General features: G+C 44.1%; 1 protein-coding gene across 5 annotated transcripts in view; it reads right to left on the bottom strand.

The window, feature by feature from the left end:
• Positions 1 to 14,339, bottom strand: part of eif2ak2 (eukaryotic translation initiation factor 2-alpha kinase 2) — a 295,245-nt gene that overhangs the window by 19,338 nt on the left and 261,568 nt on the right. For all 5 annotated transcript variants that reach the window (XR_005943052.1, XM_041188176.1, XM_041188175.1 and 2 more), the window contains exons 15-18: positions 11,033 to 11,152; positions 9,734 to 9,820; positions 6,101 to 6,296; positions 1,407 to 1,535 (exon numbers count right to left, since the gene is read on the bottom strand). Coding sequence is in view for 4 of the 5 variants with exons in the window: in XM_041188176.1 (XP_041044110.1) it covers positions 1,407 to 1,535; positions 6,101 to 6,296; positions 9,734 to 9,820; positions 11,033 to 11,152 (532 nt within the window). In the remaining variant the exon portion in view is untranslated. The remainder of the gene's footprint in view (positions 1 to 1,406; positions 1,536 to 6,100; positions 6,297 to 9,733; positions 9,821 to 11,032; positions 11,153 to 14,339) is intronic.

The raw sequence follows: 14,339 nt of genomic DNA, 5'->3' as shown, positions 1-14,339 counted from the left end.
GCTACCGAGCCACTCTTGGTGATGAACTTTGAAGTCCCTCACCCAGAGTATATTCTGCGGCCTTGCCACCCACAGTGCTTCCTCCAAGTGGTGTTTAACATGGAGGAGCACTGATTCATCAGCCAAGGGAGGGCCGTAGGTGGTAATCAGCAGGAGGTTTCCTTGCCTATGTTTGACCTGATGCCATAACACTTCATCGGGTCTGTATTCATTGTTGAGGACTCCCAGGGCAACCCCGTCCTGACTGTATACCACTGTGCCACCGCCTCTGCTGGGTCTGTCCTGCTGGGTGGACAGGTTATACCCAGGGATGGTGATGGTGGAGTCTGGGACACTGATATAAGGTATAATTTGATGAGCATGACTGTGTAAGGTTGTTGCTTGTCTAGTCTGTGGGACAACTCTCCCAGTTTTTGCACAAGCACCCCCAACTTTACAGGGTCAACAGGGCTGGGTGTGTCATTGTCATTTCCAGTGCCTAGGTCAATGTTTGGTGGTCCTTCTGCTTTCATTCCTTTTTTTAGGCTTTGTAATGATTTGGTACAACTGGGAGGCTTGCTGGGCCATTTTCAACGTGCACTTAAGAGTCAACCACAATGTTGTGGGTCTGGAGGCTGGTCAGGTAAGGATGGCAGATTTCCTTCTTTAAACGACACTAGTGAACCAGATAGGTTTTTCTGACCATTAAATGGTACCATTACTGAGATTAGCTTCTAAATCCAGATTTTTTAAAAAAATTAATCAATTGAATTCATTAAATTTAGATTCCACCAGCTGCTTGTGTTGTGGGTTTTGAACCCGTGTCCCCAGAGCATTATCCTGGGTCACTAGTCCAGTGACATTTAACTCTACACCACCATCTCCATACATTTTAGGAAAGATATCAAGACCTTAGCAAGAGTGCACGGGGGTTTAACAGAATACCATCAGCGATGAGGTACTTCAGTTACGTGGAGAGACTGGAGTAGAGGGGTTGCTCTCGTTAGAGCAGGAAAAGTTTAATAAAGGTGTTCAAAATCATGAAGGGTTTGATAGAGTCGATGGAGGGAAACTGTTTCCGCTAGCAGGAGTGTTAGGAACTAGAGGACTCATTTAAGCTAACAGGCACAACAGATGGGGGAAGATGAGGAGGTTTCTCTTTTACACAGAGAGCTGTTTTGTTCTGGGATATACTGCTGGCAAGTTCATCCAATAGTAACTTTTCAAAAGGAAATTAGACATATGATTGAAAAGTAGAAAACTGCAGGGCTATGAGGGAAGAGCAGGAGAGTGGGACTATTTAGATAGCTCTGTCAAAGAACTAGCACAGACACAATGGGCCGAAAGGCCTCCTGTGCTGTTGTCATTATCTGATTCGCTTCTATAAAAACTCCATGGTGGTGAGGGGCTCAGTCTGTTCTCCTTACCTGTTCTGGGCTCATGTATCTAGGTGTTCCGATGTTTGTGGTGAGCGATTTCTGATCATCCAAAGTTCTAACAAGACCAAAGTCACCTATCTTCACAGTGGCTTCTTCTTTTAGGAAGATATTCGCTGGCTTTTTTTCACCAAAATAAATTTAAAAGAAGAATTGTTCAGTCAGTTTTACTACATTGGAAAACATTACATTTTTAAAAAAAAACAATAGAAAAATTCAATCCAGTGTTTCAGCTGTCAATTCACCCATCACCCCTAAACTGCCCAGCTCTTATGTTAAGGTTATGCCTTGTTCTGGGCTCCCACCAGAAGAGATAGTTTCTCTCTACTGAACTTATCAAATCTTTCCATCACTTTAAATACCTCAATTAAATCATCTCTTACTCTTCTACACCTGAGGGAATACAAGCCTAGACTGTGTAACTTATCCTCATAACTTAACCTTGTTAGTCCTCGTATCATTCTGGTGAATATATCCTTCTTGAGATGTGCTGGCCAGAACCAAATGCAGTACTCATTTATGGACAATGAAGAAACTTATGCTTTTGAGGATTGCTGCTGAATGACATTGCCTGGAGGGTGGGCATGAGTGGCAGCGAAGGAAGGAAGAAAAGAAAGTCAATAAGAAAGAAAAATATGTACATTTCTGTCGTAGATCTCACAAACCCAGGACATCCCGAAGGGTTTTACGTTCAATGAGGTACTTTCTGAAGTGTAGTCACTGTTGTAATGTAGGCAATGTGGCAGCCAACTTGTGCACAGCAAGCTCCCACAAACAGCACTATGATAATGACCAGACAATCTGTTTTAGCTGTGATGGAATCTGTGTTTCCAAAACTTATATTTTTTGAGACAGACCCTAACTGAAAAAGGAAACAACAGGAAGGAAAGGAACCCTCCCAGTTTCTAGGGAAATGAAAATGGAAACCGAAATTTGGAAGCCAAAACCTCTGAGCAGGCTGAAAATACTTGAGGCTATATAAAGGGACACAGAGCCATCCAAGCTCAGTATTGGCAGTGGATGGGTCCAGTGGTGCAGTGCAGGCAAGCTTAAGAAGACAGAGGCCAGATCTTGAAGCTGAGAATAAGCTGCTGTTACTTGAAGATAACATTGGTGGATCAACACTCCAGAGTTGTAGACATGTGCCATTTTTAGTGAAGACCTCACCCGTGGAACTTGGGTTGGCTGTGAGCTGCTGGCAGCTGTGGATCAGGTTACATCCTAGAAGGAGAGAAGCTGAAGTTCCTTGTAAGGAAAACAGAGTTTTGAAGGACTTTGTGACTGAGCTGATGACTTATATGCTATGTGGACTGCTGAGCCAATCACAAGATCTGCCTTATTTGTATCTGCCAGATACGAATAAGGCAGAAATGTGTAATTTACAGTTTATAATTGACCGCAATTTTCCTGTTAATTCATGTTTAATGTATGTTGATTCTGGATGTTAGAAATTGGGAAGTTATGTGAGATACGTTCAGAGTTTGCTTTGTTTGACCCTTGTGTGGTAAAAATGATTCTGTTTTAAACCACAGAATCTTGTGGCTTCACTCTTTTAGCAATTGACAGGGATTCCAGATTTTTTTTAAGTTACTGGTCTCAACTGATATCGTAACATAGTGGCATAGATTTAGAGAGAAATATTGGTTAGGACACCAGGGAGAAATGCCCATTTCTTTTCAAAATAGTACAATGGAATCTTTTACACACACAAACACCAACGCCCCCGCCCCCCCACCACCCCACCACCCCACCACCTGAGAAAGTAGGTTAAACCTCAGTTTAATGCCTCATATGAAAGACAGCACTTTCAACAGTGCAGCACTCCTCAGGACTGGAATTGGAAGTGTAAGCTTAGATTATGTATCCAGATCTCTGGAGTGGCTGAACCTATGACCTTCTGACTCAGAGGTAAGAGAGCTGCCACTGAGCAACAGCTGACAATGAGAGCACAGGCTGGTAAACTGCCTTAAGCTGCTCGCAGAGAGACAGGCAACTGCCAATGAAGCTCCCCAACTGGTGAAATCATTGCTCAGTTGGATACGAGGGGGATTCATGTGGTCCTTCGAGTGGGGAGGGGGAACCCCCAACAAACTGGCCTTGTTTCTCGGCTATAGGTGGGAAGTGAGGTTTATTTTGTGGTCAAGGTGACGCGCTGGTGATGGAAGCGAGTCTATGGTTGGTTTGGCAACTGAGCACCTGAAACAGGTCCAATAGGGGACAATGGGTGATTGACCAGCAAGTCTGGATCCCTGATGGAACCTGGGCAGGGTCTAGGCTTTCACAGAGCCTTTCAATTGAATATTGGAATGGGTAGAGTGGTTAAATCCAGGCAAAAATCAGAAAGCTTATCAGTGCTCTGCCACATAACAATGGCAATCACTTGTATTTACAGTGCCTTTAATGTATTAAAATGTCCCAAAGCACTTCACAGGAACATTATCAAACAAATTCTGACACTGAACCACATAAGGAGGTATTAGGATAGGTGACCAAAAGGTTGGCCAAAGAGATAGGTTTTAAGGAATATCTTAAAGAGAAAAGTACCAGATAAGAGGCTTGTGAGCAAAATTGGAGTTCATGGACTAAAGGGGACAATAGCAGCATGGATGAGTAACAGGAAACAGAGAGTACTAGTGAATAGTTGTTTTTCAGACTGAAGGAAGGTTTATAATGGAGTTTCCAAGGGTCAGTGTTAGGACCCCTGCTCTTCCTGATTATACATTGATGACCTAGACCTGGTGTATAGGGAACATTCTCAAAATTTGTGGATGGCACAAAACTTAGAAGTATTGTGAACTGTGAGAAGAATAGTGATAGACTTCAGGAGGACATAGGCAAGTTGGTAGAATGGACAGACACGTGGCAGATGAAATTTAATGTGGAGAAGTGTGAAGTGATACATTTTTAAGAAGGAGGAGAGGCAATATAAAATAAAGGGTACAAAGAAGCTGATGGATCTGGGGGTATTTGTGCACAAATCATTGTCGTTTGCAAGGCAGGTTGAGAGAGTGGTTCATAAAGTATATGGGATCCTAGGCTTTATAACTAGGGGCATGGGGTAGAATCTTCGGCTCAGTGAGCGTGGGTAGGGCCCACTCACGAAGTGTAAAATGACACAAGGTGATGCATCCCGACATCACCGCGTGTCATTCAGATTTTCAGTTCAGCAGGCAGGCAGCCAGCTCAGCTGTGCGCCCGCCAAACTGTCAAAGGCCTGTTAAGACCATTAATAAACTAATTAAAGTAATTTTTAGGGCTGCCTGTCCAACCTTAAGGTTGGCGGACAGGCAAAGGGCCCAGGCGGCCCTCGCATTTTTCATGGAACCTCATCCATGGGCGGGATGAGGTTTCACGAACGTTTTTAAAGCGTTGGAAAATTTTTATTAACATTATGAACATGTCCCAGCTCATGTGACAGTTTCACATGAGGGGACATGTCCTTAAAAATTTTTTCTCCCTTTATTCAATGTATTATACGTGAAACTAATCTCCCTGAGGCAGCTTTTGCACGTAGGCCTTAACTAGCCTGCCCATGTAAAATGGCGGCGCCCCGCCGATCGGCTACACGCCCACCCGCACCAGCCCCTGCACAACCACACCCCTACCCCCCACCCCCCGCCCCTCCACGATGGGGAGAAAATGCTCCCCATGGAGTACAAATGCAAGTAAGTTATGATGAACATGTATAAAACAATTATTCGGCCACAGTTGAAGTTTTGTGTCTAGTTCTAGGCACCACACTTTAGGAAGGATGTGAAGGCATGAGAGAGGGTGCAGAAAAGGCTCATGGGAATGGTTCCAGACATGAGGGACTTCAGTTACATGGACGTATTGGAGAAATTGGGACTGTTCTCCTTTGAGAAGAGAAGGTTGAGAGGAGATTTGAGAGAGGTGTTCAAAATCATGAGGGGACTAGACAGGGTAGATAGGAAAGATCTGTTCCCATTGGTGGAATGGGGGGGAATCAGAGGGCACAGGTAATTGGCAAAAGAAGCAATGGTGACATGAGGGAAAATTTTTTTATGCAGTGAGTGGTTAGGATGTGGAATGCATTGAGTGTGATGGAGGCAGGAAAAATCATGGCTTTCAAAAGGGAATAGGATAATTATCTTAGTCAACAGATTTTCAGGGCTTCAGGGAAAAGGTGGGTGAGTGGGACTAGGCGAGTTGCTCTTGCAGAGAGCTGGCACAGGTGATGGGCTGAAAGACCTTCTTCTATGCTGTAAACTAAGATTTTATAAAGAGAGGTAGAGTGGTGGAGCGGCTTACAGAGAAAATTCTAGAACTTAGGACCCCAGCAGCTGAAGACAGGTTGAGCAAAGGAAGTCAGGGATGCGCAAGAGGCCAGAATTGGAGCAGCGCAGAGATCTCGGAGGGTTGTAGAGTTGAAGGTGGTTACAGAGATTGGGAGACATTTGGACAGGTGACGAAACACTTGATCAAATAAGTGGGTTTTAAGATGCATCTTAAAGGAGAGAAGAGGTGGAGAGGTTTAGGGAGGGAATTCCAGAGCTTAGGGCCTCAGTAGCTGAAGGCATGTCCATCAATGATACAGCCAAGACTGTGGGGGATGGACATTAATAAATGGACATGTACATGCACAAAGAGGTGCACCCTAAATTTATTGAACAGAAAGTAAACGTGTTTAACTGAGTATGTGAGGGCCATAATCTCAATTGTCTGACCTTCAGGTCCCGATGAATCATGTTCAACTGATGAATGTAAACAACTCCATCTAATAATTGACGGAATATGGACAAAGCAACTTCCTTCTGGGCAGGTTTACTATTTTCAGAATCCATTATCCATTCTCTCAAGTTCCTGTTATACAACTCCATTTTAATAAATAGGGACTTCGTGATCCGGCGGTTGATTTGGGTGCTTAATTTAAAAAACAAAAGTAAAGTTTATTAAAACAGATTTTAAAAATATGAATAATAAACAATTTTTCACTTTCCAAATAAGTTGTTTTAAAAAAGAACGTGAATTTGTAAAACAAAAACAGAATTACCTGGAAAAACTCAACAGGTCTGGCAGCATCGGCGGAGAAGAAAAGAGTTGACGTTTCAAATCCTCATGACCCTTCGACAGAACAGTTCTGTCGAAGGGTCATGAGGACTCGAAATGTCAACTCTTTTCTTCTCCGCCGATGCTGCCAGACCAGCTGAGTTTTTCCAGGTAATTCTGTTTTTGTTTTGGATTTCCAGCATCCGCAGTTTTTTTGTTTTTATCTCTGTGAATTTGTAAGGTCCCATATAATGTCCCAAAGCCAGTCAGTTACTTTTTCTGAAGTACAGTTCAAACAATATTTTGTATTTACATAGTGCCTTTAATGTAGTAAAACATCCTAAAGTGCTTCACAAGAGTGATTATCAAAGAACATTTAACATGAAGCCACAAAAGGAGATATTAGAAGTGCAAGAGGTAGGTTTTAAGGCTGTCTTAAAGGAAGAGAGTGAGAGGCAGAGAGGTTCATGAAGAGAATTCCAGATCTTAAGGCTGCAGCAGCTGAAGTCATGGCTGGTAAAGGAGGGGTAAAAGAAGTGGGCTTGGACAAGAGGCATTGGAGGAATGTATCTCATCATGTAGGCAAATAGGCTGCCACCCACACACAGAGAGGCTATCCAAACAGCAAATCACCAAGTGCCCAGTTGATCTTTACACCATGATAGTTTTCCCAACAGGCAAGAGACCTTAGGAGCTGAAGTGAGGTTTGGAGGGTGAATTTCTGCAAGAGGAGGGTGTTGGTGTGAGGGGGTGGGATTTCTGTTGATCAGTCATTGCCACTTTGGCTGCATGGCTGCAGATCCACAGAAAGCCCAACAACATGTGAGCATTAGCATTTCAGCTATTTGCTTTTCTCCTGGTGAGTTTCTGTCGGGGGGGCGGTGGAGTTGGGAGGACGAAGAATTACCTCCTGTGGAAATCTATCCCATAGGGGAAGCAGATACACTCATTTTTAAATGTGAGGGGGAAAGAAATCAATCTAGCTGTAAAAATAGCCCAGTTTATCAACTGGGGCAGAGAGTCTAAAAACAAAGAGATAGGCCAGGGTTTAATGGCCGCTCCCGCCCAGAAGGATATTACGGTCCTGCCGAACTGAACGAAGACTTAAATGGCTCGCTGCATCTGCCGGGGAGAAGACACGCTGCAGTTGGGCCATAATGCTAAACCTAAATCAATGTATCAAGCACAGTTAGAATACCAATCTGGATCTTGCTGGAATGGGGCATCTCATGGTGTGCCCTGTTAGTTAGGCTTTTTCCTGTACTTGTCCCCTCAAAACCTTTTTGCATTTACTTTGCTGCAAGTGTAGTTGATGACAGTGTGACAAGTGCGATGAGACATCTAGGACCTTAGTGAACGATGGGGCCAACAGTCAATCTCCTCAACCAGTACAATTAAAGGACTGAGGAAAAAACAGACAAAAGACAGAGAAGAAAATCAAGTAAAATCCGAAAGGGAAATAAAGAGAGGGAAAGAAAAAATGGGTTAAGGGAGAGCAAAAAAAGGAAAGGAGCAGTACGAGAAATGTAAAAAAAAACTAAATTTGGCATTTCTAAAATCTCTATTTACGATCAGCAGGATGAGAATTCCCACTTTGAGTTGTTCCCTTTCTGAGCCAGAGAGGTTGACTAACACTGCATTAAAAATTGTTAAAAAGGTACTTGTGGTCTTATTGCCAGCCCTAACTTTCTGCGGTGAGTTTAATAGCCATTTAATGTGCAAGCCAACAAGTTTAAAAAAAAACAGAAGCTAAAGGAGAGATGTTGAGAGCAGTGTTAAATCAGCCTTCAAGATTCGTAATTCAGATTGTATTATCCCCTGAGCCTGCTTGCCAATTTACGCATTATCAATAGCGTGTATCTTTAACACACCATTATTTTCCAGCAAGATCCGGCCTAATTATCCCAGTTTTGGGTGCCTTACTTTAGGAAGGATGTGAAAGCCTTAGAGAGGAGGGGACAGGAACTGGCACAAGGGATTTAAGGTTTTAGTTATGAGGAGAGACTAGACAAAATGGGATTCTTTTCATTTGAAAAGGGTGAAAAAGGAAATCTGATGGAGGGATTCAAAACTATTAGGCATTTTGATAAGGTAAATCAGGATAAACTATTACCACTGCTTGGATAATCACAAGAGGGAATAAAATTCAGATCACAGCCAAAAAAAATGAAGGGAGAGGTAGAATTTCCTTATGTGGAGGGTGGCTGGGACATGGAAAGTCCTACCAGAAATGGGAATGGAGTGAGATACAGAATCTGTGAAAAGACTTTGAAAGAGGAGTGGATAAATATTTGAGAAGGATAAAATTAAAAGAATACAGAGGCACAAGAATGGGAAACTCTTTCAGAAAGAGACAGGAGCGAATGGGTCTCCTTCTATGCTGTAACATTCTATGAAACCAATGGGGCTACACTTCAAGAATTCACTTTAGTTATGAAGGGCAGTTGCAAAAGTTAGGACTGTTCCTCTTGGAACAGAGAAGTTTAAGAGGTGGCCTCATGGAGGTTTTCAGTATTGGAGGGCTTGGTCAAATAAACAGAGAAAAAATATCCACTCCCTCTGGTGAATGGGTCCGTAATTGGAGATCACAGACATAAAATTATTGGCAAAGGATTCAGCTGAAGATTTTTTTATCACTCCAGAGCTTTCAGGATCTGGAATGCTTTGCCTGAAAAGGTGGTGTGATCAATGAGGCAGGGTGTCCCTGCTCCTAGTGTCAAACATTTGTAGGACAGAATCAATGAATCAGGAAAGAAAAAAAAGACTTGCATTTACATATCACCTTTCATGACTTCAGGACGTCTCAAAGTCAATTACCGCATACCAAGTTCCCACAACCTGCAAAGTGACCCTCAGACAGTGCATCACTCTCAGTTCTGTCCCTCCGACAGTGCAGCACTCTCTCAGTGTTGGACCTCTGACAGTGTAGCACTCTCTGAGTACTGACCCTCTGACAGCACAGTACTCTCTCAGTACTGACTGAGACAGTGCAGCACTCCCTCAGTACTAGTCCTCTGTCAGTGTGGTACTCCCTCAGTACTGTCCCTTTGACAATGCAGCACTTTCTCTGTACTGTCCCTCTAACAGTGCAACACTCCCTCAGTACAATCCAAGACAGTGCAGTGCTCCCTCAGTGCTGCATTGGAGTGTCAGCTGAGACTTTGAGCTAAAGTCTCTAGTGTGTGACTTGAACCCTTGATTTCCTGACACACATTCAAAAGTGCTACCCCACTAAGATAATGCTGTGAAACAAATGGCAGAACCAGTAACAATAACAGAACCAGCAGATCTTAAATTTTCCATCTCGTTACCTTTTCGCAAACCAAGAATGGTGGTATCGAACAATGTTTATATGTTCCATTTTCGCCAAGGACTCAGCTTCACGAACTGTTTTCTCACTTTGATGAAAATGAAACTGACATGTAAGAATCATACACTCATTATAGAACAGGCCATTTGGCCCATCAAGTCTGTGTCAGAGATCATGTGAGTCACCAAGTTCAATCCCATTCCCATCCACTATTCTATAATTAACTATCTAATTCCCTTAAAGAAGAATTCATGCACTCAACTTCAACACTGGTATTGTATTCCCTGTCCTAACACCTTCTGCATTAAGACATTTTTCTAACCTTATCACTGAGTTCTTTATCTGATTACCTTAAATATGTGCCCTCTCATTACTGTCTCACTGACCAGTCAAAAACATTCATCACTTAGTAGAACTCTTCATAATCTGGAAGATCTATCAGGTCCTGAAACTTCTCAGCTGCTGTGAAACAATCTTAACTTTTCTTCATAGTTGTAATGTCATTGGTATAATTTGGAATTCTTATAAGCAATTATACACTCAATGTTTTAAGCTTCTGTCTTCTAGTTCATATCCTATTTGCAGTTTGTGAATTCTCTTCTTAAAAGAGAGCAAACTAAGCGTGCTCCAGTTTACCTAAACATGCGCCACTCCTCCCAGCCAGGCCATCTTAGTGAGCCTATTGGAATCATATAGCAAAGAGGCCATTCAGCCCATCATACCTATGCCAGCTCTTTGAAAGAGCTATCTAATTAGTTCCACTCCCTGATCCTTCCTAATAGCCCAACAAATATTTATTTATCCAATTCCCTGTTGAATCTGCTTCCATCACCCTTTCAGACAGCTCATTTCAGATCACAGTAATTCACTGTGTAAAAAAAAATCTTCTCATCTTTAGCTCTTTTATCAATTGCCTTAAATCTGTGATCTCCGGTTACTGACCCTCCTGCCAGTAGAAACAGTTTTTCCTCATTTACTCTATCAGTATCCTCAATTAAATCTTCCCCTAACCTTCTCTGATCTAAGGAGAGCAATCCCAGCTTCTCCAGACTCTCCACATGACTTAAGTCCTGCATTCTCTAAACCCTTTCTTGTTGCTTTTAGTTCCTTCCTATAATGTGGTGGCCCAAACCACACACAATAATCCCACTGTCACCTAACTAAGAATGGATGAAAAGTGAAGGGATAGATCCACATGGGATACAGGTGAGGCCCAGTTCATGGCATATGGGGTGAAGGGGTGGGGAAAATGACAATATAACCATAATGAGGATATAAAATAGATTAAAACTGGACTCACTTATCCTGCACTGGGACTTCCTTGATAGCGTAGTATTTTTTATCAATATCATTCTTTGCTTTGTAAACGCAGCCAAAGCCTCCTTTACCAATTTCTTCAATCTCTGAAAATCCCTCAATTCTGGAACATTCAGTTCATCAGGGCAATTAAAAAAGAAACAAACATTAGGGGATCATAGACTTTTGAAATATCGTAACCATTTCCCCATTTAATTTACAACAGCAACTGGAGCAACAGGTATTTATATAGCACCGTTAATGCAATAAAACAAAGATGCTCCACAGAAGCATTAGAAAGCAAAATTCGGCACCGAGCCACAAAAGACAATATTAAGGCAAATAGCCTATAGCTTGGTCAAAGATAGTCTGGAAGGAGGGAAACCACGTAGAGAGACGGAGAGGTTCCAGGAGGGTTTTCCAGAGCTTAGAGACTGAGCAGATGAAGGTTTGGTCACTAATGCTGAGGCGATTAACATTGGAGATGCACAGATACCTCGGACAGTTGTGGGGCTAGAGGAGATAACAGAGGAAGGGTGGGGCGGGGCAATGGAGGGATTTGAAAAACAAGGTTGAGATTTTTAATATCAAGGCATTGCTAAACCTGGAGCCAATGTAAGTCAGCAAATATGGGTGTGATCAAAACTTGGTGCGAGTTAGGATACAGCAGCAGAGGTTTGAATGAGTTCACATTTATTGAGGGTGGTAGGCTGGCCAGGACAGCATTGGGATAGCCAAGTTAGAGACAGGACCTGGTTATAGGACCTGTTTCAGCAGTAGGTGCTGGGTTACTAACATGACACCACAGGATCAGGGTTACAAGTAAGTTTGCCACTGTATTTAACTTTAACAGAGAGTCAGAGGAAGGGGCCAGTATGCATGGGATTCTGCCTCCCAACCCAACAACCCGGACTGCACTCAATTTACATTCCCACTGATTTTGCAGCCATTTAAATAATGAACAGACAATTTACAGGCCTACTGCCTAATCGGGTGCAGGCCCTAACCCCCACCTTGTACTGCAGGAAGATCAAAGGGACTGTGGTTAACTTACCCCACTGAAACCCATACCATGTTCTCCAATTGAAGTGAACACTGTCCTGATGCCTCCACAAGCAGCTATGTCATTCTAGGCAGATATGATAGCGTGGTGGTTAAGTCATTGCATTTTACCTGCCGTGGAGCTGGGTGGGAGTCCGATCCAGGAATGCATTGATTGGCAACTCCCAACCCTGCCTTTGAAAGATGTCAGATAATACGTGTCACGGCCAATTAACAGCCGCCCAGCAGGGAGCACCAGTGGCCAGCGTGGCCAATCAGCCATGAAAGGTGGGACGTGGGGCACAGAGGGACAGGCTGTGAACTAGAAGTAGGTCACGGTCACCCATTTAAAGGGAGCCAAGGCACGTGACTGTGGCAGCTGCACCGAAAAGCATTCTTTAGACACTCGAGCATTTGTGTGGAAGAAATTAAATTCCTGTGCAATAGGTAAGAGCTTGTTTATAAATGTGGATGACTATTCTGCTACCTTGGAAGCATTCAGGACCTTTGTGAGGGAAGAAAGACATTGAAATGCAGCTGACCCATTCCCTTGATGAATCGTAAGTGTTTCGGGAGATATTGGAAATCAGCCCTTTAACTCTCTTTGTCTCTCTACAGATGGCCAAGCAAGTGCAGCAGGCCCAAGACCAAGGATGGCCCCGAGGTTTGACAATGATTCCCTGGAAGTCCTCTTCCAGGTTGCAAGTGGTAGATGGGAGGTCCTCATGCCAGTCAGGGTGAAGAGGAGACCTCTCAGCCGGACAAAAGTAGCCTGGACAGAGGTTGCAGCAGAGGTCAGCAGCCTTGAGGTCATCCAGTAAACCTGGCTGTGCCAGAAGAGGCTCAATGCCTTTTGAGATCTGCAAGGGTGAGTGTGCCACCGCTCTCGAGGTGGACATATATGGAAGGGATGGAAGGGTGTGACGGGGGTCAATTAGGGAATTGTCTTGTGTGTTGGCCCAAGTATGTAAAATGGCATGATGAAAACATGCCACTCTGAATGGCAATGGGGTTATGGAGGGGGCAGGGGAACCGTAACACTGTTAGCTGGCAAAGAGCATTCGGAAAGGTGTGCTGCCAGCATAATACATAATAGCCACAAGTTGAAGGCATGATTGTAGCACAGCATCATCATAACAATTTTCTTCTTCAATTGCAGGAGAAGAAGGTGCATAATGCCAGAGGGAGGAACAGGACCGGAGGTGGTCTCCCAAACTTGATCATCTTGACGACCATCGAGGACGAGGTCCTGGATTTGGCTGCCAATGAATGGAGCTGGGTCATAGGTCAATGCAAGATCAGAGGTGGTGAGATTCTGAGGGGTGTTTTTAACATTCCAGCAAACACTGCTGAAGGGGCTGGGGAGGGAAGAGTGCACGAAGCTGAGGAAGCTGGCAGGAAGGTAGCATTTATGGTTTGTGACTTTGGAGGCTTGCATGCATCAGGGAGGAAGGTTGCCTCTATGACTGAATGTCTAAGCTTCAAACACTGGTTCACATCTCCCAATGGTTCCAGTTTGCAATGAGGAAGCGTGTGTCTGCAAACTCACCCCAAAGAATGAAGATGCCCCTAACAGATGGTGCCTTAGAGAGTGCAGTCACAGCTAGCATGCACCTCAGTGGGTATGAACACTTGGGCTGTAATAAATAGGCACACTGGTAAGAGCACATCACTGTCACAAGAACAGCTGGTGGAGACCGAGAGGGAGAAGGCCTAAGCCGCTCAGAGGAGTGCTGGAGGTGATCTAGATGCTGAGCCCCAGGCTGATGAGGAGTCTCTGCAGTTGTCCATCCGAGCCAGCAGATGCTGGACGTCCAGCAAGGTGTGTGGAGACCTAGCAGAGATTCCAGAGGGATTGCACATTCTGTCACAGACATTGGAGGAGCCCATCCAGGCCATGAGTGCTGCGATCACCTGTTCAACAGAACACCCGGCTTCCTCCTTTGACAGTCTGGCAGCTGTCATAGAGGGCCAAACTCAGCAGGTCACTGATCCGACAGTGGGTATGTGTTCTGACCTGCACTCCATCACCTTGTCTCTGAGCTGCAGGGCCCAGAGCCTGGGCGAGAGGGGTATCAAAAGTCTGGAGTCACACCCAAGTCCTGGTCACTCTCAGGAATTCAGAGAGGGCTACATCAACCTTATGGTGGTGGAAGAGCAGCTGCAGACACCATCGGGAAGGCACCTCTCATGGTGCTTCTGATGCGGATGCCCTATGCCACTGGCACAGATGCCTCTAGGCACCATAGTGACAGATGGGTGTCCTGCCA

This window comes from Carcharodon carcharias, chromosome 5, assembly GCF_017639515.1.
Source record: "Carcharodon carcharias isolate sCarCar2 chromosome 5, sCarCar2.pri, whole genome shotgun sequence".
Lineage (NCBI taxonomy): Eukaryota > Metazoa > Chordata > Chondrichthyes > Lamniformes > Lamnidae > Carcharodon > Carcharodon carcharias.
This window is presented reverse-complemented; position numbering and strand designations above follow the sequence as displayed.